The 26837-nt window shown below is 58.9% G+C and overlaps 1 protein-coding gene across 4 annotated transcripts; it reads left to right on the forward strand.

The window, feature by feature from the left end:
* Nucleotides 1–506: 506 nt before the first annotated feature.
* On the forward strand, nucleotides 507–26837 carry LINGO3 (leucine rich repeat and Ig domain containing 3). 4 transcript variants are annotated; one of them, XM_058858319.1, is made up of 4 exons: nucleotides 507–3377; nucleotides 12404–12555; nucleotides 14713–14816; nucleotides 24861–26837. In XM_058858319.1, exon 4 carries the CDS (start codon nucleotides 24894–24896, stop codon nucleotides 26706–26708), a length of 1815 nt encoding a protein of 604 aa, XP_058714302.1. In that variant the 5' UTR covers nucleotides 507–3377; nucleotides 12404–12555; nucleotides 14713–14816; nucleotides 24861–24893; the 3' UTR covers nucleotides 26709–26837. The 4 variants fall into 4 exon arrangements, with proteins under 4 accessions (XP_058714302.1, XP_058714304.1, XP_058714305.1 ...); XM_058858320.1 differs by lacking the exon at nucleotides 507–3377 and adding an exon at nucleotides 4106–4195; XM_058858321.1 differs by lacking the exon at nucleotides 12404–12555.

Below are 26837 nucleotides of genomic sequence, written 5' to 3' on the forward strand. Positions count from 1 at the left end.
ATGAAAACCCTTCACCTGATGGTGCTTCTGCTGGGCACAGCTCAGAACAGCAGGTCCCTGGCCAAAGGAACTTCCACTGTTATTACCCAATATTTATTAAAAGTAACTGGGCTTAGTCACGGGCTCAGGCTGTGTGTGCAGAGCGGGGCTCTGGCAGGGAAAATGAGGTGAGCTTGTCCCCCCTCAGGGGCTCGTGCTCCAAATGAACAGATCTAAAGACATGGAGACATTGGGGTCAGGGCAGAGAGGAAACTGGCTTTGGAGGGGGAACAAGAGGGTTTGCAGGGGAAAAACCCCAGCTCCGTGCTCAGCAGATCATGGATGTCACTCGTGGTGTGGCAGCCGCTCTTCCCTGTGTCCCCCAGACCCCACAGTGGGGCTGTGCCCTCTGCTTTCCGTGCTGGAGTCCTGCCAGAGTGCACACCTGAGGTGAAGCTGCATTTCTGGGTGTGATGGGTGACCAGGCCAGAGTGAGCCCATGGGACCTGCTGGTGCCACCTCGGCAGGTCCCTGGGAGAGGGTGGCTCCAGGCTGGATGGAGGGGACAACACAGGGCGGTGTCCCTGGGTCACGGTGCCCTCCAGCTGTGCAGTGTCACCCTGCAGTGGTGCTGGGGGCACTGCAAAGCCTCTGGCCAGCACAGAATAAACCCCCAGGGGCGAGTCCTGGGGACAGCGCTGTCCCCAGTCCCTGTGGTGTGGCTGACTCTGCTCAGGGGTATTTGGGGCTGGGGGGTCTGGGCTGCCCAGCCAGAACTGCCTCCCTGGCACCCCCAAGCCCTCATGGCATCAGTCCAGCACCAAAGTGACTCCTGGTGGGCTCCCCAAAACCCAGATTCTGTAGGACCACGTGGAGTGGGAGCATGCAGCCGGTTCCTTCGAGGAGTTCATTGAGGTTCCGTTTTGGCAAAATTAACGGGCACCAGGAGCCTGCTCTCATCACATGGCTCCCACTGCTGCATCCTGAGTGGGGACAAAAGCCTCTCGGGCTGTCACTGGAGCTGGCAGCGCTGGAATGCTGCATTCAGGCTGGCAGGGGACCAGCGTGGCCGGCGGCAGGAGGGGCTGGCAGGGACCCTGCAGGCAGGGAGAGGCTCTGGATCCTGGGATCAGCAGGGAAAGATTCCTCACTTCACCACAAAGGGCAAACTGGGGGCAAAAGGGACTTTACTTCTCACTTTGTTTGAATTATTTTTCTCTCCTTGGCACGTTTCAGTCAAAAACTCTTTGGGATTTTGAGCGTGTGCCAGAGCAGCTGCGTTTTTTTTTATTTCTCTCACACTTCTTTTTTTTTTTTTTTCCCCTAAATCATTTTGCTGAGTCTGTGTGAAAATGCCCCAGAAAGCAGCAAAACTTGTCAAGGTACTCCCATGGCCAGGGCTCACTTGGAACAGCATCTCCAAAGGCAGGGACCCTCCCTGGAGCACAGGCCCTGACAGCCCCAGGGTCCTGCCACTTCTGTGTGTCCCCCCAAACTGAGGGCGAGTTGGGTTGGGTGTTCTTGAAGGTCTCTTCCCACCGTGATGATTCCATGATTCCACTTGGATTTGTGTTCCCAGCTGGCACCCAGGTGGCCCCATTTCATCCCAATCCCGATGCTCAACAAGATTCTGGGAGGTTTTGGTGGTTTATGGGTCCCCATCCTCATTTGTGGGGATGTTATTTTTGTTTAGGTCCAGGCTCCTGGGAGGTTCCAGGTGGGGGTAAAGCCCCCTAAGGAGGGGAGCAGGTCCCATCTCAGCACCCCAAATGCCACAGCCCCTGGCAGGGACCTCCTCCCAAACCTGTCCCTGGCTCCTGGCCCAAGATCCCTTTGGATTTATGCTCATATTGAAGCAAATTTGAATTAATTGGAGCACGAGACCAAGGGCCCCGTGGAATTCTCCTCTGTCCAGTGCCAAACTCTGGCTTGGGGAAGCAGAACTGGTCACCTCAGCCTGGTGCTTTTCCTCCACAGCTTTGTCCTGTTCCCTTTTCAAAGCCCAGAGAGATGCCAGAAGGACATTGGAGTTAAAGGGTGGGAGAGAGAGCCCAGAGGGGGAGCAGGGCTGAGCCAAAACCCAGAGCACAGGCTCAAATCACAACCTGCCTGTTCCCTTATCCAACCCTGTGCCTTGGCTTCCCCCAAAATAAAATAATGGCATGAAGGGGGCACAGTAAGACAGAAATAACTTTATTTTCTGGTGAGGTACTTGGGGGAGGGGACAAGGACAAAGCAGCCCCCTCCAAGCTGGGACTCCCCCAGTGCATTTGCCAGCAGTCTGCTCCCCCAAAATCACCTCTAACCCTGGCCTGCAGGCAGGAGAGCATCTTCCATCAGGAAAAATCAGCTCAGCCCTTGGCTCCCAGCACTGGGATTGGGAGCTGTGTGGAAGCAGCAGCAATTCCCCCCACCCTTGATTAAAACAGCGCAGCCTGCGGAGCCAGGGCTGGGGGGACGCTGCTAAATTGACTCTGTGCTTTTGATACAGCAGCTTAATGACTGTGTTCAAATTAGCCAGAATCACCTTTCCATCCTGGGGAATGGAAATGAGACGTGGATTGCTCCGGCACACCCTCCCCCCAACGCCGGCCTCTTAAAAATCCATCCCCAACTAAACCAGCTGCAATTTCCATGCCTGGATTTTTCATCTCTTCCTAAGCAGATAAGTTGATATTGTTTAAAACAGCAATGAAATTCCTTCCCAGCCACATAAATCTCCTGGTTTTAAGCGCGGATCCAAGGCTGAGGCTGGGGGTGAAGCTCAAATGGGAAAGCCCGAGCTGCGTGTGCCTGCAATGAAATTATAAATCCACATCCCGGAGCAAGCGAGCAGCAGGAGGCACCAGGAACCTCCATCAGCAGAAGCGCTGGGCTGCAGCAAGGGATGGGAGTTGGGAGTGGAACCGACAAGGCTGGGAGAGCTCTTGGCATTTCTCCTGACAAAATCCTGCACAAACGGAGCCAGTCCAGGCGAAACCACGGCGTTGGACCCACCTGGTGTTCAGTGCTTGAGCCCCGTCCCTTCCCCTGAGTTCTGCCCTCAGTTTCCTCAGCTGTAAAGTGGAGAAGATGCTGCCAAGCCCTGCTTGAAAAGCGCTGTCAGACCCAGCAAATGTCACCGAATGGCTCAGGTGGAGCTTGGTCAGCTGGCACAGAGCACATCAAAGGCACAGGACACTCTGCATCTGAGGCCAGGGACCAGCAAGGCTGAGGCCAGCCTGGACTGACCAGTGATGAGCAGAGAGGAGCAACAATTCCACCCTGCAGGTCAGAGCCAAGGAGGGAATTGGCCTCTGCCATCCTCAAAGCCCAATTAACCAAATCACCACAGTCCAGGAGGCTTCGGCAGGAGGGAAGCGGAGCAAGAGGAGAACTCCAAGGAGGAATGGGCAGTGGTGAGTGCTGTCCCCATGGGGCATGGGGGTGCTGCTGGGGGGCTCCAGGTCATTGTCCCATGAGCCTGGCATCTCCCTGGCCCTGCTGCAAGGGACAGTGGAGCCCAGTGCGGGGGCACAAACACAGGAGCCCTGGCTCGGGGCTGCGCTCATTCCTGAGGTCACGGCTCTATTTGTGCCCTGATTGCCTCAATTTCCCATGGGATGGAGGGGAAATGGCCGTGTTCATCCACAGCCACCTCCACCTCCAGTGCAGAGGGCACAGGTGAGGTGGTCCTGAGACCCTGTCCTGGGGCAGGCAGGGGACACTGGGCTGGGGGATGCGAGCAGGCTGCCATGGGGATGGGGTGGGAGAGTGTCTGGGGGTGCTGGTACGGAGCTGAGGGACCCCAGGGGGGTGACAGGTGGGTACCAGTGGGTGCTGGCACGGGGGTACCCCAAGGTGCTGCCATGGAGTCGGGCACCTCAGGCGGGGCACTCCAGGGCTTGGCACCCCAGGCACCCTTTGCTCACGGCAGCGCGGCGAGGAGACCCCCCGTGCCCTTCCCCGCGTTCCTCCGGGGCTGTGCCCGCTCTCCGCCCGGGGCCGCGCATCGCCCCCGGCCCCGTCCCTCCCCCGGCCGGGCGGGGGGCGCGGGGGGCGGCTCCGCGCACGGCCCGGCGCGGCTGGAGAGGCGCTGCCGCCGCCGCGCCGCCCCCGGGGACGGGCCGGGGCCGGGCCGGGGTCCGTCCGGAGCCGCCGCCGCGCCGCCCCCGGGGCTGCGGCTCTGCCCGCGCCGCCGCCGCAACATGGGCAGCCCCGCAGCGGCCGCCGAGCGGTGAGTGCGGGGTCCCGGGGCCGGGGGGGTCGTGCCGAGCCGCACACGTGGCGCCGGGGGGCGGCCGCCGAGCCCCCGCCGCCCCTGGGGACTCGCAGCCTCCCTCCATCCCTCCCTCCATCCCTCCCTCCATCCCTCCCCGCCGGCGGCTCGGCGGGGGCTGCCCGGCTGTGCCCACCGCCCGCCAGGCCCCTCCGCAGCCCCCGGCTGTGCCCGGGGAGGGGGCTCGGCACGCCAGGGTCGCCCCGGGGGTGGCGGTGCTGTCGCCGCGGCTCCGGGTCCAGCCCGCCCCTGCTCCGCTCCATCCCCCGGCGCTCCCGGGGGTCCGGTACCCGCAGTCCCCCCCCTCCCCGTTCGGGCTGGGGCCGCCGCTCGCAGCCCCTTCCCCCGGCACAGCCGAGCGGGTCCGAGCATCGCCGGGCGTCGGGAAAGCTTTGCCCATCTCCTCTCGCTCGTGTTTCCCCCCCGGGCGCTGCGGGTCCTCACTCCTCGCCACCCCAGGGCCCTTCCTGCCTCTTCCCCGAGCATCCCGGATTTTCGGCGGATTTTCCTGCCGAAAATTCCGAGGGTTGGTTTAGCCGCGGATGTTACCAGGTTGTGTTTCTCGGGGAAATGGAGCAGGCAGCAAGCGCAGCATTCCTGGCTCCTATTGCCGTGCTGGAATAGCAGCCTTTGCCTCTTCCCACTCTCCATCCAGAGTACTTTTGTGCCAGTTCCTTAATCCACTTGGAAAGCGGATTTGAGCTAAAACCTGACAAAAGGTGCTCCAATTCCCACGGCGTTCACGCAGGCAGCGGTTACAGAGGAGCAGCTGCTTCATCTGTTCCTGCCCAGCCTTACCCTGAGATGAGGTTTTTGGGAAGGAGAAAAGAGCAGCCAGGAAGGGAGAGGATGGCAGGAGAAGGCAGAGTGTCTGTGAATGTGATGGAGAGTGGAGCCGTGCCGGGCTCTGCAGCCTGGCAGCACCCAGAGCACAAAGCCAGTCCTTGGGAGCGAGGAGCATTGGAACCGGAGCGGCTGGAGCGGGAAGTGAGCGGGATTGGGGATGTTTGGTGGCCTGGTGAACACCAGCCCAGGCCTGGCAGAGCTCCTGGCTGCTGCTTGGTTCTCCCACCCGCTCTCACCCTGGCTGGGGACGTGCAGCCTGCAGGATGGAGACCCCAAAACCCAGCCCTGAGATAAGGGGTGACACCGTGGGAAAAGCCTCATCCAGGCAGGGAAAAGTTCCTACAAATCTCCCAATCAAAACACGAGGCATTAAAACCAAAAAGCCCTCCAAGAGCAGAATTGCCCAGCAGTGACACGATTATGTGCAGGTTAAAATTCAAAATGCAGGTGTTGAACCCTGCAATAACCCTGTGAGAAGTGCGGGGGCCGTGAAGTTGCTCTGCACCCCAGAGCTCCATCACCCCTTGCAGGATGGAGATGGAATAAAATCCTGGCACACCAGGGCATGCCAGAGAACGTGGTGCACATCCTTTAAATGGGAAAATAATTGAGGATGAGCTGGGGAGCTGCCAGTTGGGCAGCCCAGGGTTGATCTGGTTTAATTTTGCACTGATGTTTTTATGTGGCACTCACGAAGGGGAGGCAGCAGAGCTGCTGCCTCTTGCTGCTGGAGGACTGGTGGAACCGGCTGGGTTTTGGCCAGAGTAGCTTGGAGAGGTGACTTTTTGGTCCACTCAAAATTTCTTACAGTGTCCACATTGCAGAAATCCCACTCAGGTGCCTGAAGAATTTCCCAAAGCGCTTGGGCTGTGGGCTGATCTTGGGGGAAGATGCTCTCCCATGCCCAGCCTGCAGAACAGCTGGAAGAGCATCCCGAGAGTGGGGAGCAGGAGGCAAAGCAGCTTCAGGAAAGAGTTAAAATCTTCAGGAAAGAGTTAAAAATCAGTAGATTTTGCTTTTATCCTGCCCTGTTGGAGGAGGGAGCAGGAGGACAGGAGGAGCAGGGGCTGGGTTGTGTTTCTCCTGTCCGAGGCACCGATGCCGAGGGTGGGACGTGGCTGTGCTGGGCAGAGCTGGGACACATCCCAGGCACAGCCGGGTCCTGCCAGGCTCAGCCTTTCCTGGGGGATGTGCTTTTGCTGATTCCTGGCTGAAGATAGCAGGGCCAGGGGCTTTTTTCCTATTTTGTAGTGTTTAGAGCTCAGGAATGTCTGCTTTTATTAGCTGTGCTAATCCTGCCTCACCAGAGAACTCATCCCTGGCTCCAAGGCCCAAACCTAATCCCTGCTCTTCCCTCCTGGGCCCAAATTAAACACTGGACTCACAGCCCAGCGGCACAGACACAGCACTGGCTGCACTCAGCATTTAAATGCTTTCAGTCCGAGTGTTTGGGGTGGATTTTTCCCAACTCCTGCCTGTGGGATCGCTCCCGGTTCCCCCCCAGCATCCCAGCAGGGAGCAGGTGGCTCCTGTTCTCTCCGTGAGGAGCCGGAGCTGCCATAAGGCAGGAGGAGCTGGGCTGCTCCGGCAGCTCGGAGCGGTGTCGCTGCCGCGTTCGCATCCCCGGGATGGGAGAGAGGTGTTGGAAGCCCTGGGAATAAGGCTGGGAACGTGGAGCACGTGGCGGGCGCGCTGTGCGTGGGCAGCGGCGGTTCCCGTGCCGCCGCTGCGCGTGGGCAGCACGGGTGGGATGCCTGTCACCAGCAACATCTCCCCACGTCCCCGGTCCCACAGCTCCGAGGGGAGGGAAGTGGGAGCCAAGTGAGGCCATCCCTGGGCTTGTCCCCAGTGACACCGATTCGCCACCAGGCTCCAAAACCCTTCTGCGTGCATCCCGTGCCTCAGTTTCCCTGGCTGTACGTGGCTGTGGTCTGGAGGCCTGGCCTTGGAGGGTGGCACGGTCCCTCAGGCTGCCAAACTCTGCTGCCTGTGCACGGCTGTGGAGCTGAGATGGGATTGTCTGAGCAGGCGGAGGGAGCGTCACGGAGCATCCTGCAGGATGGCTGTGACCCATGGTGCTGCAGGCAGGGGGGAAGGTGCTGCCTGAGCTCAAAGAGCCACTCTGTGAGTCCTGGAAAAGCCCCAGAACAAACAGGCAAGGGCAGAAATGTTCAGAGCGGAGATGTGAGAGGAGATGAAAAGCAATAAATCCCACGAGAACGCCTGGAAACGCTGCCGAGAGCCACAGTGGCTGTGGAAGGGAAACGGATCGGGCTGTGGGCACCCTCGGTTGACTTTTCTGTTTGCAAAGTTTTTGTAGGGTTTACCATGAAAGACAAAGCAGCTGCTTCCATGAGGTTTGGCTCAGGGGTTGTGGGAGCAGGGAATGTGCTGGATTCTCCTTCAGATCCCATTTAAGCCGTGGTGTTCTGGGGCTGGAGCTGGAACCCCGTGGGTGCCCCAGCTCTGTGGGGTGTTGGAGGTGGGGGCTGAGGCTGGGCAGGATGGGGGTGGCAAAGTGGGGAAATGGCCCTGGTGGTGGGAGAGCAGAGCCCTCCCCAGGCCCAGGCAGGGGCTGCCATTCCTTCTTCCCCGTGCAAAATGGGCAAGCTGAGGACAGCACCAAATTCACCCCAGAACAACGGAGCAGCAGAGATCCAGACGGAGAATTTGGTCAAACAGAAACAGCTTTACCAGGGATGGGTTCAAAACAAAGCACGGAGGGTCTGGGCTGTGATGCCCAGGCTGCTGTGGTGCCTCAGCATCCACATGGGCACCCCAAGGCTGGGATCCCAGCCCGGGAGCAGAGGCAGGATCCATCTCTCCGAGCACACCCTCCTCCTTCCTCTGCCTCAGCCCAGCTCTTCTCTTGCTTCCCTGCCTTCCTCCCCCTGAATTTTTCATGCCACCACAAGCTCAGCTGCTGCTTGCAGCCCCATCCACCACGAGGGTTTGATTCCCAAAGCTGTCCCAGCTCTGCCCAGCTCAGATCTGGAGCGCCGGGGCTCCTTGTTCAGCTCCCGATGTGCCAACCAAAATAGCAGCGGCCACATACTGGAGTGGAGAGGAACAAGTGTCACTGGGAATTAAAATGACAGATCCCAGCATCAAGGTCTCCGAGGGTTTGTGCTTTATTAAGCAACAGTGAGTTCATGGGAAAGGACTTTGACTCAGAGCACCGGTTGTGTCTACAAGAAAAGAGAACCAGGGACTATATTTAGGCTCAGGCTGTGATGGGGAGACAGGGCCAGGCACTGAGAGAGGGGAGCTGGGCATCCTCAGCTCCGTGGGGATGAGCCCTGGCCCTGCAGAACAGAGTGGGGAGCAGGAGGTGGGTTTGGGATCGTGGAATCCCCAGTGCTTTGGGTGGGAAGGGACCTTAAAGCCCATCCAGTGCCACCCCTGCCATGGCAGGGACACCTTCCACCATCCCAGGCTGCTCCAAGCCCCGTCCAGCCTGGCCTTGGGCACTGCCAGGGATCCAGGGGCGGCCACAGCTGCTCTGGGCACCCTGTGCCAGGGCCTGCCCACCCTCCCAGGGAAGATGCTGCAGAGGAACAACCCCAGTTCTGTGGGGCAGATCTGGAGGGTTCCCCTCCCTGTGCAAGGGGCTGCTTGGGGGTCCTGCACCGCCAGCCCCACATCAGCCATGGCCAGGGGTGTGTGGAGTGGCTGGGAGAGCTCCTCTGAGCAGGAGTCACCTTGGCTGCATCTGCTGGGTTCACAGAAAAGAGGGGACCACGACCCTGCTGTGTGGTCCTCACGTGGCTTCCTCTCCCTTTAATGTGGTTTCCTGCTGATGGGAGTGATTTAACAGATCAATGTTTTCTCTTCTTGCCTCAGGGTCTGCCTCTTCCCACCGCCCCCTCCTATTAAAAATTCATTGTTTCTCCCAGATACTGTTGCTAGAGGGAGACAGGGAGAAATAAAGGAAGTTCTTGGAAAGGAGAAGAGAAAATATTAAGTGGGAAGGGAATTGAGAAAAAAAATTAAACCAAATATTGTCCCTCTCTGCCTCTTGTTGCTCTGGGTACATTTCAGCCCAAGCTCTGTCCCTGTCATGTCACAGAACCCTGATGTTCCCGGAGCTGTGTGGGAACTGGGGGGAGTTTGGGTGGTGGGGACAGTCCTGCTCCTGCCAGGGAGATGGTGAAGCCCCTGCTGGCTTCAGAGCTGGGAGTGTGGGACATCGTGGCTGTTTCACACAGCAAACCCCAGCAGGCACGGGAGGGAAGGAGCAGGAGCAGTGACCTGCAGCGGGGGGATGCGCCTGATCTCCGACTCAATTCCCATCCTCAGCATCTCCAGAAACCTCCCCCCAAGGCCTTGGTTCCTTTTCCTGCTCAATTTGGCCGCTGTTTCCATCCAGGTGAATGAGGGACTTTGTTTGTAAACTGAAATCAGGAGGGTGCTGATGGCTGCTCTGTTGGGATCAGCTCCCCTGGCCCTGCGGCACCGGAGCCGTGGCTGTGACACGGAGCTGCTGGGCTGTGTGCCACCAGTGGGGATGGAGCATGGACTCAGGGGGATTCAGGCAGGCTTGGGAAGGCTCTTTTCCATCTTCTGAAGTGTCCTAGGCACGGTTCTCACAGTGCTGCTCGCAGGGCAGCAGCAGCAGAGGTCTGCAGGGCAGAGCAGGGGAGCTAAAGGGGCTCCAAAGTCCCTCAGCCACACTCCATGCTGGAACACCTCACCTTAGGGGAGCGGATTTGTTTTCATTCAGGAAGACTGGAAAGAATCATTTTCAACCCCTTCTGAGTGGTGCAGCCAGAGGAGCAAACCATGAGGGTGCTTGGTGCTTCTGGCCTCTTTTTCTAGAGGGTCACCCAGGCTGACCTTCCCCGTGCTCAGGACAGCTGGACACCAACCCTTCAATATTGGCACAAGGAGCTATTTTGTGTTTTTCCATTTAAATCTCATCTGAAGGGAAGTCCATCTGGTTCCCTCTGTGCTGCCAGAGGAACAAAGAGCTGTTCCTGGGTCAGTTTTCCACAGGGAGACCCAGGAGAGGCAGCGTGGCCAGGACCTGTGCCTGGTGGTGGGCTGGGCAGGGCCCCTGTAATTGAACACTAATTAGGGATGGAAAAGGAGCAGAACCCTGCAACTGCAAATGGAAGGTGGAGTGACATAAATGAGAGAGAAACTGTGACCTTTTTCCATAAGCAGGAATATTAACCAAGTGTGACTAATGGAGTGGGGGGGAAATAATCCTGCCTTCATTATTCCTTATTCCTGGGCCTGATGAGGAGTAGGAGCCTTGGGCTGCTCCCAGGGAAGGGCAGTGGGTGATGCCAACACCTCTCCCAGCCATGCCCAGTGCTCTGGCAGTCATTCCAGGAGTTACTCTGGAGGTTGGACCCTCCACAGTTCAGGGAGTGGTTTCTTCTCTTCAGGGTCACTTTTCCATCAGGCACCAGCCTTGGGGCACAGCAATTCCCGTGGGAATGTCCCGATGGGGTTTGGCCCCGCTGCCTTCCCCTGCCTGCACCAACATCTGGAAACCTCTGGAAGTCCCGGTCCAGGTTGTTGCTGTGGCAGGGACAAATGGGGCTGTGATCTGTTGGGTCAGGCTCATCCAGCACCAGACAGTGCTGCTGGGTTTTGGGGGTTTATTTTCCATGCCCCGAGGTTCTCTCTGGCTCAGGCTGTTGCTGCCCCCGAGTTCTCGCTGGCCCTGGCCCTGTACAGGGGTCACTCCATGGCCTGGGGACCTGTCCCTGCTGCCTCAGTCCTGGCTCAGCTGTCTCCACCTCAGTGACTTCCCCAAGACTCCTAAGAAAAAGATGTTTTTTCCTGTTTCATTTTTAACAGCTTTACCTCATTTCTCCCTCCATTTCTCTCCCTGGGGTAATTTCTGGCTGTGCCCCCAAAGCTGGGAGATGCTGTATCCCTGCTGTGCTGCTGTGGAGCTGAATTTTTCTTCCTTCCTTAAGCATTTTCCAAATTTTCCCATTTAGTTTTACAGAAAGAAACTCTTTGGAGGCCTGTCACTGAGAGAGGATTTCAAATGAGCAGCTTGTGACACCTCCCTGCAATAATGTGTCATTTTTGTTGTTCATATCTCAATAAATAAAGGTCAGCTGGAAGCTCAGCTGGCTGGGAAATCTGACATTAATTACACTAACGAGCGAAAGTCTCTGGCTTAATGCTCTTGGACACGGGGGTAGTGCGACACTGACCAGATCTTGGGCACTATCAGGTGTCCTGGGATCCATGGAATGAAAAAATCCCAGAATATCCTGAGCTGGATCCCTCAGGGATCATTGATCCAACCCCTGGCCCTGCCCAGACCCCCCAAGAACCCCACCCTGAGCATCCCTGAGAGCGCTGTCCAAACGCTCCTGGAGCTCTGGCAGCCTTGGGGCCGGGCCCATTCCCTGGGGAGCCTGGGCAGTGCCAGCACCCTCGGGGGGAAGAACCTTGCCCTGAGATCCATCCCAAGGCCTGGCACAGCTCCAGCCCTTCCTGGGCTCCTGTCCCTGGCCCAGAGCAGAGCTCAGCCCCTGCCCCTCCGCCTCCCCTCGGGAGGAGCTGCAGCCCCCGAGGAGCCTCCCCTCAGTCTCCTCTGCTCCAGCTGAACGAGCCCAGTGCCCTCAGCTGCTCCTCAGAGCCTTCCCCAGCTCCGTGTCCCTCCTCTGGACACTCCAACAGCTTTGGAGCCTCCTCATCTTGTGGTGCCCCAAGTGCCCCCAGCACTGGAGGTGAGGCTGCCCCAGTGCAGAGCAGCAGAGTGGGACAATCCCTCCCTGGGCTGGTGGCCCTTTGGGCTGCCAGGACTCACTGGTGACTCAGATCCAACTTGCCACCAACCAGGACCCCCAGGTCCCTTTCTGCAGTGCTCTGAGATGAGCCAGATTTGCTGCCATGCATGGAAGAGTTCCTGTGCACATCTCAAGGGATGCTCCTGCCTTAGAAGAGCTCAACTTGGGCACCTTGGTCTGCTTCTCTGGAGGTCTCTGCTGATTTCCAGGACATCTGGGTCCTGTTTGACTTTGGGATTTGCTGCTGAATTTCTTCTTTCAAGGGGATTCCGTGTGCAGAACTGGAAGCTCCTTGATGGAGAAGCCGGTCCCGTGTGGTACCTGGGGAGAGGAGAATCCTCTCCTGGCTCCTCCACTGAGTAGGCAAGAAAAGAGTTCAAATCCAAGTTTTGAGTAAAACACAAAGCACAGGAGCAGAAGGTGACAATGGCCCTGGTGGCACAAAGAGGAGGGCCAGGGAGCTGTGCTGGTGTCACCACGTGGGGCTGAAGGAGGCTTTAGGCCACTTCACCCACGTGCTGGTGGGTCCCGTTTCACAAGGATTAAAATGTATTTGCAGACAAAACCCCCGGAGGTAACCGGAGACAGAGGCTGCTACGTGACCCGGGAGCTGCCAAAAACAAATGCCAAGACCATCAGCTGAGCCCCTGCTCGTTCCCAGGGCTGGGAGTGAGGGACTCACCTGACAAGCCAAGCCCAGGTGGTCTCTCAGTGAGTTTTAATTCCATGTTCCCGATGCTCAGGCAGGGTGGGAGGGGTTGTTCAGTGCCAGGAGCTCAGCACGTTTGGGCTGACTGCAGATCGCTCTCAGCAGCTCTGCAGTAAATACGTGGCTGTGTCCAGCCTGCTGGAATTGCATTGAAATTTTACCTTCTCCATCCCCGGAGCTGGAGCCTGGCCATGGGGAGCAGCAGCTGAGCTGTTGTGGTTGGGATTAACCCTTGGATGGTGCTGGCTCCGAGCATCGCCCACGGAGCCTCCTCCATCCCTGCTGGAATATTTCAGTGTGTGAGTCCCACACTTCCCTCCCAGTTATCCCATCTCCCAGGACTGGAGCAGCCCCAGGGATCCACAAGAGATCTGTGTGCATCAGCCCCTGGAGCCCCAGTCCCTCAAAGCACACACACTGCATCCCCTGGAGGCAAACTCCTCCTGGAATTGCACCAGCTGTACTTGCTGGAGGTGCCACAAGCTCCCCCCTGCAGGTGCTGGGGGCAGGCTCAGGTGTTCCTGGGTGGTTTCTGCATCTCAGGGCTTGGTCTGGGTCGTTCTTGGTGTTATTTCAGGTACTGGGTTGGAGCTACTCCCACACGTGTGTGCTCCAGCCCCCGGTGCTGCAGGGCACGTTCCTGGGGATGGGATCCTGCTGTGATCCTGAGCTTTTCCATCCTGCTGCCAGCCCTGAGCTGTCGATGTTGTCCAGGCCTTACCTCCTGGAGGGGCTGGTGCCTCCCCTGGCTCCAGCAGGAGTGCCCAGGGCAGGGGATTTCTGCTGCCGTGGGGGGTTTAGTGCTGTTCCTTTATCGGGGAGCATCCCTGACTGAGTTCCGTGCATCCCACCTGGGATTTGCATCCCTGCCACCCAGGGACTGGATGGGGTGAAGGGCTCAGTGTATCCCACTGACACTGGGACCTTCTGGGAGCTGGGAATGCAGTTCCTGCCGTTCCAGGGAGAAGCCTGGCTCCCTCAGACAGAGCAGACACGGGGAAGGTGTTCTGGAGCAGGGAATGAATGAGGATTGCCAGGCACTGGTTGAAGTCCTGCAGGCTCACAGCCCCCGGGGCCTGGGGGTGACCAGGAGTGTGGAACCCTCAGCATTGTCCCTGCAGGTTTGAAGGGAATCCCTCTGACTTCGGCTTTGGGGCATTGCTGCTTTCCTGGAGGAATTTTAGCTTTTCCAGAGTGCTGGGCACTGTCAGTTCTCCAGGATCCCCGAAAGTGAGGATTTACCCATCCACGAGCAGCATGTGGACACCGCTGGGGCACAGGGGGATGGGGAGCTCCATCCTCCCGGGATTCCTGGCTCCGGGATGTACCAGGGATGTGATCCCTGTGCCCCCGGGGCCGGCTCTCCTTCCTCTGCCATTCCCAGCAAATCCCGGAAAGCTCCTTTGCCTAAGGCTCCCCAAGCCTCTCCCAGCAGGAATTAACCCCCCTGGCTGCTGCTGCTGCCCACCCAAACCACACCTTCCAAAGCTGCTGGGGACTGCAGCAGGCACAGAGCAACTGCTGAGCTGCAGCAGCAGCGTCTCTGCGTGGGTGCCACCGAGCAGGACCCGAGTCGGGTCATCTGAGGGCTGTTAACCAGGATTTCCGCACAAAAGGAGCTATTTAAATTCCCTTTCTTTGCAATGGGCAAATTAAACTTGATCCAGAGAGTTCAAAGCAATTCAGTAAAACCACAGCAAATCCTTTGTTCAGCATCTGCTGCATCAGTGCTGGGAGCATCTCCCGACACCCCAAGTTACCCCAAAATGCCCAGGGGGTGGACACGGGGCTGGGGGTCTGGCCAGTGGCACTTTTCTTCCTCGTTTGGATGGAATCTGCCCAGACTTGAGGCCTCCTGGGTGGGTTCATTCCCCTCCTGCAGTCCCTGAACACGATTTCCAAACGTCTTCCCCGCTCCAGAGCTACCCACAAAAGTGTGATATAATTTTATATTCATCTGTAGATTTATCTATATAGAACCAGGCAAGCTGCAATGGCCAGGTCACACATCCAGCTGGAGCAGCACTGAGGATGCTCCCCCCTCTCTGGGAAGTGCCTGGGTGCCTCATTCCTGGACTTTTGAGGAGTTTCTTTGGGATTTCTGCGGCAGGCACTGGGGGAAGGTGACTGACAGTGGTGTCCTTGTGCTTTCTGTGCAGAGGAGCCGAGGCTGGCTGTGCTGGACACTTCACCATTTGAACATTCCCAGGCTCCAATGCCTGAGCAGATCCCGATGTTGGAGCGGCCCTGGACCTGCAAAACGGTGAGAACTCCCTGGGCTCCAGTGGGACTGGGGGTTGTGCACTGGGACTCTCAAAACCCAGCTCATTTTTACCTCGTGGCCACCCCTGCTTGGTGGCATTAGCCCCTTCCTTGTCCCCCCCTCCTTGTGCAGGAGGAGCCCTCGGCCAGGCACTTGTCCCGTGGCACAGCTGGGACATCTCCAGCCTGTGGCACCACCCCAGAATGAGCAAGAAGCAGCTCAGGCAGAGCTGTGGTGTGAAGCTCTGGGTGCTGAGCTCGGGTGCTCGCTCAGGGTTGGTACCTTGGACACTGCTGGGCCCCATGCCAGGATCCATGTGCAGCACCAGTTTGAGGGGCAGGGGTTTGGATGGATTTCCTGGGATTTGGGAGCTCATCAGCTGGGAGAGGAGCTCTGGAGGCTTTGCCCCTGCTCTGCTGTCCCTGTCAGACAGGGAGTGAAGCCACACGGCCCGGCTGTCCCATTTCCTTCCACCACGGAGATTTCTGACTTTTGGGATCCTCTTGTGGCTGCACATGGGAAAGGAGCTGCTCTCCTGTGTGCCAGCCCCAGCTGATGCCCCGCAGCCGTGGATCTGGGGACTGACGCCAGCGAGCCTCGCTCCAAATGTCACCGCTGTCACCTCCTCCAGCCCGGGGGAGTTTTGGGGGTGGCACAGCTGGAACCCCCCAGGCTCTGCTGTTCCCCTCTGCAGTCTGGGCAGCGAGGCCAGGAGGGATCTGTGCTCAGCAGGGCTGGGGTGAATCCCCCCGGCCCCCTCCCCTCTCCGGGATTATTTCAGGGGTTGCTCCCGCTCCCGCCTGGCGCCACGGGGATGGATTGGGATGTCAGGAGCCATTTCACCCCTGTAATGGCATTTTGCTGTCGCTGCTCCCATGATCATAATTGGGATGGCAGTAAAATCTCCAGTGCAGCAGCAGCTGTAGGAAGGTCTTAGAAAATGCTCTCAGCCCGGGACTGATGCTGAGCTGAGCTGGGAGGGGGAGGAAAAGCTGTCGCTCCGTGCTCCTTCTGGCTGGAATTCCCACTCCGAGCAGGGTTTCCAGCAGATTGGGGGCTCCACCTCTGCCCCCTTTCCCCGCTGCCCCCGCAGAGCTCCGAGATGAGCAGTCCTGCTGGGACCGGGCTGTTCTCCAGCCACAGCTGCCTGTCCCTGCTGGCCTCAGAGCAGGCAGCTGTCCGTCAGTCTGACCTGTCAGTCTGCTCCTCTGCGCACATGTCCAGCACTCCAGTCGAATTAAAGCCTCTGGAATGATGGATCGCCCTGGCAAGGAGCAGAGATGGGCTGGCAGCTGCCGGGACTCCGGGCTCCCTCTCCAGAGGGAAGCTGGACTTGCTGATGAAGGCTCCCATGGGGCTGAGCCCTCGGGAGCAGGGTCCTTCCTGAGGTCCAGGCTGCAAAGAGCCATTGTTTCATCCAAGAGCTCGGAGGGGCGGCTGGGACTGCCCTGACCGCTGTCACCACAGTTCAGGTGAGGGATTAGGAGGAGATTTTGCACTCAAAGGTCCAGCACTGGCAGCCAGTGACAGCGATCAGGGTGTGATTTATGTGCCAGCCCCCCGAGGGGCTCAGGCCAGCGTTACTGAAGTGCTGAGCTTAATGAACGAGCTGATCTAATGAGGGCTGGCACGGCTGGGCCGGCCGGACAAATGAGGTCGTGTGCTGGGGCAAAGCCCGTGGGAGGCAGCTGGCACTGAAATCACCGGGAAATCGCCGGGAAATCACTGGGAAATCACCGTCCAGCAGCAGGGCAGGGCTCTCCGGGCACTGCTGGCCAGACTGGGACCAGTGCTGGCACTGGGGGGTGGCTGCACGTCAGCATCCCCAGCGCTCCGCACGCCCCCGAGCAGCGTCATCCATCAGCGCTCTGAAAGGTGCCTAATTACAGCCTCTGCTTTCCTCTTCCCCTTATTCATCATCCTGCCCCGCCACCTCGTTTGTTACTGGGCTGCTGGCTTGGAGCAGCGAAGGCACAGGGTCCCCTCCTGTGACGAGGTCTCACGTCCTCCCTGCTGCTCAGAGCCCCTGAGGGTGATGTGTCCCCCCAGCAGGAGGGGACACCCCCAGAGGTGTCCCCAGTGCTGTGCCCAGGGATGTCCTGCCAGGCCAGGCTCTGGCACTTTCCCTCTGTCCCCTCCCATGTGGCATCAGCCACGCTCTGGGTTTGCTCCTGGGCTCCAGGCTGTGTTTTGGTGCAGAGGGTGAGGGATGAGCTCAGGAGGGAGGCAGGAGAGGGAGGCAGCTGCAGAGGAAGGAGCAAATTCCCCTCTGTGATTTAATGCTCTGTATTTGTGTCTCTGTGGGGGCAGGAGCGTGGCCCTGCTTTTCTGTGCCTGCTTTTCTGTGCCTGCCTCTCACAGCTGTGCCACTGGGGCTCTTGTGGGCTCATGTTTTGTACATCCAGCAGCAGCAGGTGTCCTGTGGACCCTGCCACTGAGGTGCCAGGACAGTTGCCAGGGGTTTAGGTTCCTTGTCCCCACTCCTAGGCTGGAAAGAAACCCGAGACCGTGCAAGCCTTGGCCACAGGTTGGTTTGGATGGGCACCTTTGTGCTTGGATGGGGACCTTGGCAAAGCCCAGCTTTGGTGGAGCCGGACTCAGCTGGATTTGCACTGGGAGTCTCCTAGACCTGAGCTGTCATCTTGCTGCTGGGACCCCTCCTGGCTGGGTCAGTGCTCAGGGACAAGGACACCATGGGGGCTGTGGCCAGCACCTGGTCCTGGTGACAGACTGGGACATCAGGAAGTGCCAGCAGCGTGGGCCATGGGCTGTCAGCCTGCATTTGCCTCCCAGCCCCTCCTCATCCTGCCCCTGATGTTAATGGGCTTCTGCAAATTAAAAGTTCTCACTTGGACCCTCAAAGAAAGAGCAGCTGCATCCAGGGACCACAGCCACCATGTGAGGTTCAGCTCCAGGGCTCCTGGTGGCACTGGGGGAGCAGCTCAGTGGCAATGAGGTGTCTGGGATGCAGCTGAAGAGGGGCAGTCAAACAGCCTCTGCTCTCGTGTGGTCCAGCAGGTTCTGAGGCTGTTGAGATCCAGGTCAGGTTCACTCTCAGCCACCATTTCCCAGCAGCAGTCGAGATTCAGCTCTGACTGGTGGTTCAGTCAACCCACCTTGGGTGGAAACAAGAGCCCAGCACCCACCTGCCCTGCCCCCCTCTCCTGCTTTTAGAAGAGTTCTCCACTTTGGTAGAGAAATAGAGATGCTCATGGAATATTAAACACCTCCCCAAAGCCCCTGTTGCTGATGAGTGGCTTCTGCTCCTCACTGCCTGGTGCAGGCAATGACCTTTCAGAAATGTTGTACGTTGTGGCCGTCTCTAAATGTCTCCTCTCCTGGGAGCATCTTGTGGAGATAGAGATTCAGACATGATGTCTGTCAAGAAGAAGAGCAGATTGTGGCCAATCTGGGGCTGCCTGTGCGGTGTTGTCTGGGCCACGTGCTCAGGAATCATAAGGTTGTCTCTAAAAATAAGCAGTGGCTTCTTTTGGGCTGTCTCCTTGGCGCCGTGGCTCATCAGGGAATCCTCGGCTCTGGGGTTTCGCGGCGTTTGCGAGGGCTGGGAGTTTCCACGTGGGAGGGGAGTGGAGAGTCCTGTGGCCACGGCTGCCGAGGACTCGGGATGGGATCCTGGGCTGGGAAGACGGCTCTGTGGAGACACCAGGTTTGCTGGGAAGGAAGGGCAGATCCTGCCTCCCTGGGAGCCGCTCCAGCGCCGGCTCGGCCGCCCCGAGACCTGGGGCTGCTGAGCAGGAGCCGCGTGAGAGGCAGCAGCTGCCACTCACCAAAATAACTCCCTTCTGTGGGAGCTTTGCATGTTCTCCAGCCGTCCCTGAAGTCAGGCTCGGGGATGTTCTGTGGTGACCCAGCCTTGGCTCCTGCACAGACAGCTCCTTCACGCTCCCCTCCCCATTCCCGTGCCTTGCCAGGAAAATCTGCTTCTGCTTGAGCAGCCTTGAGAGGGACACGAGGGTGACATCAGGAGCACGGCCACCATGGTCACAGCCCATCTGGGCTCTGCCAGGGCTGTTGGGGATGGTCACTTGGCCACCTGGTGGCCTGAGGACCCTCAAGCTGCTGGCCAGGTCCTGTGGGGTGGGAAGATTCTCTGTAGGGACCCTGCAGGGTGCCCTCAGTGCCCACCCAGCCATTGGTTCTCCCTTTGCTCCTCCAGCCCTGCCCTCCTGCCTGCCCAGCCCAGCCCTGACCCAGAAAAACGTGCTGAGAGCGGCAGAGCCAGAAAAATTTGTTTCCCAGCCAGGCCCTGATGGGATTAGGAATAACTCTCTCCTGGATAATTCTCCATTAGGTCCGGTGATTGATTTCTTTCCTTCTTTCCCCCAGCTCTGTCCTGCTCTCCCTGTTTCAGCTGGATTATTTATTCTCATGCTTGGCTTGCTAATTGCCTGATCACCAGAGCTGAGGCTTGGGCACATCCCTGGCCTCCTTTGACCCTCCAGTTTCTGCCTCTTTATTTCTGTCTCAGCTCTGATTTAATCCCCTCCACGCCCCAGCATAAACCAGGATCTTTCTGCTGCCCTGTGCAGAGGGAGGAACGTGCTGATGTCACCCCAGGAGCCAGGGAAGGTCTGAGGAATGTTCTTGAAGCTCCTCCCCATCACCTCTATCCTCCCCATGCCCCCCTGTCTTTTCTGGGGTTTTTCCAAGCTCAGTGTGGCTCCAAACCCTCTGACTTTGCAGACTCAAGGCAAGAGATAAAATAAAGCTGCAGGAGCCACACGTTTGCTTTTGGAGGGTGGCACAGGTCACCTTTGGTCCTCATTTCAGCACCCCTGGGAACTGTGCCCTGCTCTGAGCTGCAGCAACAGCTGGAAAAACACAGTTGGATTCCCTGACTTCACATTTGGGCATCCATCTGTGCTCTGCCTGCTCTGAACAATGCCAAGACAGCCCTGTGGTGCCATGATCAGTGTGGGTGGTGTCACCAGTGAAGCTGAGCATGGAGCAGACCCCAGGGACCTTCATTTTTTGCCTTTTCAGCCTAAAATCATATGGGGGGAAGGGTGTTTTTGGAAGATGTAACTGAGGGCTCAGGGTTTTCCAACAGGGAAGAAGGAGCAGACGTCTGGACAGGCTTTGGCACAGGACTGAGGCCTGGGCTCCTCTTCAGGTCTGGAGGAGCTCTGTCCTGGGGCAGCTCTGGCTGCAGTTCTCCCTTCCCCATGGGCAGAGCTTGGAGCCAGGGAATTGTTGGCATCAGCATCCAGAGTGTCCCATCCTCTGCTCCGAGCCCCTGCCAGCAGCTCGGGGAGGTTCGAGTCCATGGAGCCTGCTTGATCCATGGATTCCTGTTCCTGGGAATCGAGATCTCATCCAGGTCACACGCCAGGACAGGAGCACACAGGACTTGTCCTGGTGGAGAGTCCAGCAGCAATCCTGGCCAGCTGTCAGTGAGCTGGGAATCAGCCCAGGGATCGCTCCATGCGACCCCAGCCCCAGCCCCGAGCAGGGTGATGGTGTCTGTGAAGAGGCTGGCACAGCCCAGCATGGCTGGCATTGCCTTCCCTGGCACGGTGACAGGCTGGGGACAGCAGCCAGGGAGCGAGGATGGCGTGGGGACACTCGGCTGCCAGGCAGGGCTGGGCAGAGGCGAGCAGGCAGCACTTGGGGGGGTTCCCAACAGCATTTGGCTGCTGCTGATGTTTGTAGGAGCCCTCTCCTGTCTCATGCCAAGTTTGGGACACACTGGCACTGGCACAAGGTGCTGGCACCTCCCTGATACCCATGTGACAGAGCACTGGGGTTATCACCCCTGTTGATGTTTTCAGGGTGAGGGTCCCACCATCACTTTCTGCTCCATTTGCTCCCTCCCTGCTTTGGGGTCTCCATCCCCTCCTGGGGTTCCCTGCATGCCTGGAAAGATGCAGCAGCATCCCCTGCTTGCCTCAGGCCCCACCATGAGGGACCTGGCCTGGAGCAGCAGCAATGGGGTGGTGGGAGGGGAAGGGCTCAGCAGGAGCATTTTACATCCTGCATGTCAAGGGGAGGATAAAACAAAACCTTGCTCTGACCAAAGTGTTTGTGCTCATGTGATGTCTGAGCAGGGGAATCTGGAAATGGCAGCCTGGGCTGATTGTTTTTGGTATTTATTCACAAAAAGGGAGAAATAATGGCAGCTGAGGAGCAGTTGCTCTTGGAGGAGCTGGCAGAGACAAGCTTGTGCTGGAAAAGCAGGAGCTGTTTGAAGGGTAGAGAGGGAGCCAAATCCCATCTGTGGAATCCCAGAATGGTTTGGGATGGAAGGGACCTTAGACACCATCTCATTCCACCCCTTGCTGTGGGCAGGGACACCTTCCACTGTCCCAGGTTGCCCCAAGCCCCGTCCAGCCTGGCCTTGGACACTTCCAGGGGTCCAGGGGCAGCCACAGCTGCTCTGGGTAACCCCAAGCCAGGGTGGCTGGAGAGCAGCAGCTCTTCTGTACTGATGGTGGCTGGGACAAAAGGAGCTCAGTGGTCACAAATCTTGTTGGGGATGTTGGGAATGAGGCATGGAAGGCTCCAGGGGCTCAAAAAATTGTCCAATTGTCCAAATTGTCCAAATTGCTCTTCTCTGCTTCCCCCATCACAGCCCCCCAGCCCTGGGCTTTGCTGGCTCAGTCCCCAGCCCTGCATGCAGCAAGCTTGTTATTTTTAAAAATAAATTAAATGAGGAGAAGAGCCTCTATCTAGGCCTTGTTCTGGATCTTAATTGCCCTGGCTCCCCAGGGGCGAGCCCGGAAAGCGCTGCACAATGGCTGTAATGAGCTATTAATAAACAGCCCAGCTCCGCCTGGCCCTGCCCGGGACAGAGGGACCGCGGGCCCGGGTGGCCCTGCAGGACACACAGGCTCTGTGGGATGTCCTGCAGAGACCACTGGGGCAGAGCCAGCCCTGCTCCTCACTCGGATTTGCAGGGAATGGCCGTGCAGGAGCCCTTAACCCCGCTGTGGGGTTTGCTGAGGGGTCAGTGGAGCACCCATGGGTGCAGCAGGGCTGGCTGATGCTCTGGCTGTGGAGAGGGAAGGTGAGCCCAGGGCTGCGGCTCCCGCTCTCCATCTGCCAGGGAAAACAACTCCAGCAGGGCTGGAGCTTTGCTTAGAGGATCAGGTGGCAGGAGTAGTAACCAAAAGTGGAGTTGGGTTACCCCGGGCTCATCCATAATGAACACGGGGCAGAGCCTCAGGCAGGGAGGGGATGGGCTGGATCCCCCCGGGGCTGGCAGGGAGGGATGGTGGGCACAGGGCCCAGCGTGGGACACCATTGAAGAGGCACCAGGGCACCTTTATTTAGCGTGGAGACACTGAATTGGACAAATAAGTGTCACAATAAACGGGGAGGGGTTTGTCCTGTGGGTTTGCAGGTCATGCTTGGGGCATCCTTCCCATGCAGCCCCAGCAGAGAGCAGAGTGGGGCCTCCAGGGGGACCAAGGGCAGCTGCCCCACCTCACCCCAGAGCCAGCTCAGGTTCCCAGGGCCAGGCAGAGCCCTCACAAGGTGGCTCTCCTGGAAGGGGAGGCTGCCAAGCAGCTCCAGTGCCCAGGTGGCATTTGGGGACCCCCAGTCCCCACAGGGGGTTTGGTGCAAGCAGTGAAGCTGAGCAGTGCTGGAGAGAGGGGAGAAGGGGGCAGGGGCAGCAGTGGGGTCGGTGATCCCACCCCCCCTGCATCCACCAGCTGTTAATCCTGTGGTTGTGTGAAGTGGTGACGCTGTCCTCTTGGTTTCGTTCCTTGGAGGGAAAAGGGAAATGTGGCAAAATTAAGACAGACACACACACACAAGAAAAAAAATTAAAAAGAAAAAAAGGAAAAAGGTGTCATAGACTCAGAACAGAATTGTTGAGGTTGGAAATCCCTCCAAGATCATCAAGTTCAACTGTAATCCCAGCACTGCCAAGGACATCACTTGCCCCTCAGTGCCACATCCCCACATCTGTAAAAGATCACAAAACCCTGGGATATCCTGAGGGGAAGGGACCCACAAGGATCATCGAGTCCAACCCCTGGCTCTGCACAAGACCCCCCAACAATCCCACCCTGAGCACCCCCGAGAGCGCTGTCCAAACGCTCCTTGAAGATCATCTCCCATCCTTCCAAAATTGCACTTGAGCAATGGGTGTGTTCCCACAGAATTGCTCCTCTTGGATCAGGACAGGAAATTATCCATGGAGGTTGTGTCCTTCCCTGAGACCTGAGCACAGAGTCAATAACCCCCAGGGTCCTGAGGTGGTTCCCATGTGCCACCAGCCCATGGAGACAGGAGGGAGGGTGACACCAGCCTTTGGTGTCCTCTGTCAGCACAGTGTGTGTGAGGAGCAGGAGATGCTGGGCTGGGCCAGCTCCTGCTGTCCCTGCTCCATCAGTGTCACCTCTCTGAGGGATCTGGGGTCCCCATCGCTCTCCTGTCACCCCCTAAGCCAGGCAGCAGCCACCTCAAGATGGGCATTTTTGGGGCCTTTTGGGCACTGAGGACCTGCAGTGGCACCAAGCTGGAGCACTGCAGCCACTCCTCGATGGCCTTCAGCAGCCACAGATGTCACATCACCCTCTTCCCTTGCTCCTGCTGAGCTCCCACAGACAGGTTTGGGGTCCCTGAGGTGTCCAGAGGGACAGAAAGGAGCGTGTGAGGGCCACAGCTTGGGCTCCCTGCAGGTCAGAAGGGCTGGACCCAGCCCTCGGGAACTGCACCCCAGTTTGTCCCAGTGCCGTGGGAGCAATGGGACCCCCCATGCTGGAGGTGCCAGTGTCCCTGCACCTCCCAGGGGTGGCTGGAGGGGCTGGCTCTGCTCTTGGCACCCCCAATATTCTCTTGCCAGGCTCCAAAAAAACACCCCGCAGCTCCCCAGCCGAGAAACTCTGGCACTTAATTAGGTTAATGACCGTGCTTCATTAAGGAAAGGCGGCTGAGGAGTGTGTGGAGGCGCTGGGAGCTGCGGTTCCAGGCAGCCTGGCAGATTTGGGGCGCGGATGGGGAAAGGGAGCAGGAAAGGGGAAGCAAAGAAAAGGGAAAGCGGTGCTGAAGTGCTAATCCCTGGAAAGGAGGGCAGCCGGGGCACGGCGCCGCGGGTCGGTGTTAATCCCTCCTCGGCAAAGATTGTGCCCGGGGCCGCCTTAATCTGGGCTCTGAGAGGGCGGGATGGGGACGGGGACAGGGACAGGGACCGGGATGGGGACGGGGACCAGGTCCTACGAGTGGCACTGAGCGTCCCCTGCCCCATGGGACCCCTCCAAGCCGGGACCTGGGGAGAATTTGTGTCCTGGATGAGCCCTCACATCCCAGAGCAGAGGGAATGGGACATCCCACTGTGTCACCAGAGCGAATGGGACATCCCACTGTGTCTGTCACCAGAGGGAATGGGACATGCCATGTGTCACCAGAGGGAATGGGACATCCCACTGTGTCACCAGGGGGAATGGGACATCCCACTGTGTCACCAGAGCGAATGGGACATCCCACTGTGTCACCAGGGGGAATGGGACATCCCACAGTGTCTGTCACCAGAGGGAATGGGACATGCCATGTGTCACCAGAGGGAATGGGACATGCCATGTGTCACCAGGGGGAATGGGACATCCCACTGTGTCACCAGGGGGAATGGGACATCCCGCCTGTGTGGTGAGCTGTTGATGTCTCTGCCAGCATCTCTTTGTTCCTGCCCTGCCATGGGGTGTCTGTGCCCTGCATTATCCCAGGGTGCTCCCTTCACCCGTGCCTGCACCATCAGGGGCACAGGGAGGGCACAGTGGGAGCAGAGCCTCAGGTGTGGGTCTGCAACCCTGGCTCCTCTCACAAACCTCTCCCCCTGCCTCAGTTTCCCTGTTCTGATGGAGAGTGAGGCTCGTTTATCCCAGTTTTGCACAGGGCAGGATCCCCAGGTTGCACAGTAGGTGAAAGGGATCCAGAGGGTTTCCTGCAGGGACTGGGGCCTTAGCAAGCCCATGGGGCAAGGCCTGGGGAGCACTGGGCAGTCTCAGCTCCCAGACAGGCGCAGTGTGGGCCAGCTTGGGCTCTGTCCCCGCTGACTCCTCTCTCTCTCCGTGGCAGGCGCATGGCAGAGCGGCAGTGAGCCCCTAGACCATGCCCCACACAATGACATGGTGGCTCCCGCTGCTGCTCCTGCACGTGGTCCTGCTGTCCCCGCGGGCGGGCGCCTGCCCCGCGCGCTGCGAGTGCGCCCCGCAGCTGCGCTCGGTGCTGTGCCACCGCAAGCGCCTCACCGCCATCCCCGAGGGCATCCCCACCGAGACCAGGGTCCTGGAGCTCAACAAGAACCGCATCCGCTGCCTCAACCCCGGGGACCTGGCGCCGTACCCGCTGCTGGAGGAGCTGGATTTCAGCGAGAACATCATCTCCAATGTGGAGCCCGGCGCCTTCAGCAACCTGTTCAACCTGCAGACCCTGCGGCTGCGGGGGAACCAGCTCAAGCTCATCCCCCCGGGGGTCTTCACCAAGCTGACCAACCTGACCCTGCTGGACATCAGCGAGAACAAGCTCGTCATCCTGCTGGACTACATGTTCCAGGACCTGCGCAACCTGAAGAGCCTGGAGGTGGGTGACAACGACCTGGTGTACATCTCCCAGCGCGCCTTCTCGGGGCTGCTGGGCCTGGAGCAGCTGACCATTGAGAAGTGCAACCTGACCTCCATCTCGGCCGAGTCGCTGTCCTACCTCCAGAACCTGGAGGTGCTGCGGCTCCGGCACCTCAGCATCTCTGCACTGGAGGACCAGAACTTCAAGAAGCTCTACAATCTCCTGCAGCTGGAGATTGACAACTGGCCGCTGCTGGAGGAGGTGTCTCCCACCAGCTTCCAGGGCCTGAATCTCACCTCGTTGTCCATCACCTACACCAACATCACAGCCGTGCCCGCCGCTGCCTTGAGGAACTTGGTGTACCTGCGGTACCTCAACCTGTCCTACAACCCCATTAGCACTGTGCTGAAGGGCTCCTTTAAAGACCTCATCCGGCTCCAGGAGCTCCACATCGTGGGCGCTCTCCTGGTGTCTGTGGAGCCGCAGGCTTTCTCCGGCCTGAGACAGATCCGGCTGCTCAACCTCTCCAGCAACTTCCTGTCCACGCTGGAGGAGAGCACCTTCCACTCGGTCAACACGCTGGAGACGCTGCGGGTGGACAGGAACCCGCTGGCCTGCGACTGCCGGCTCCTCTGGATCCTGCAGCGCCGGAAGACGCTCAACTTCGACGGGCAGCAGCCCATGTGCTCCTCGCCGCCCGAAATCCAGGGCAACGCCCTGCGCGACTTCCCGGACTCGGTGCTCTTCGAGTACTTCACGTGCCAGAAGCCCAAGATCCGGGATCGGAAGCTGCAGCACGTGACGGCGCGGGAGGGGCAGTCCGTGTCCTTCCTGTGCCGGGCCGACGGGGAGCCTGACCCCTCCATCGCCTGGGTGTCCCCCCAGCACCGCATGATCACCACCCGCAGCACGGGGCGGGCCACGGTGCTGCCCGGGGGCACCCTGGAGATCCGCTTTGCCCAGGTGCAGGACAGTGGCACCTACATCTGCATCGCCAGCAACGCCGGCGGCAATGACACCTACTTCGCCACGCTGACGGTCAAGGGGCGCCCGGCCGACGGCGCCCACCACGCCAACCGGACTTTGTACCTCAGCGACTTCAACGACACCTTCCACAACGACACCCAGGTCTTCTTGAAGTTCACCTTGGACCTCAAGACCATCCTGGTCTCCACGGCCATGGGCTGCATCACCTTCCTGGGCGTGGTGCTCTTCTGCTTCCTCCTGCTCTTCGTCTGGAGCCGCGGCCGGGGGCAGCACAAGAACAACTTCTCCGTGGAATATTCCTTCCGCAAGGTGGACGGTCCCACCACCACCACCGGCCAAGGAGGGGCCAGGAAGTTCAACATGAAGATGATCTGAGCCTCTCCCAGAGGAGAACCGTTGTCTGCTGCTCGGCCCCGGGATGGGGCCAGGAGGGCTGTGGGAGCACTGGCCATGTCCCAGAGCTGGCAGTGTGACCTTGCTGTGCTGGGACATGGCTGGAGACAG

This window comes from Poecile atricapillus, chromosome 28, assembly GCF_030490865.1.
Source record: "Poecile atricapillus isolate bPoeAtr1 chromosome 28, bPoeAtr1.hap1, whole genome shotgun sequence".
In the NCBI taxonomy this organism is placed as follows: Eukaryota; Metazoa; Chordata; class Aves; order Passeriformes; family Paridae; genus Poecile; species Poecile atricapillus.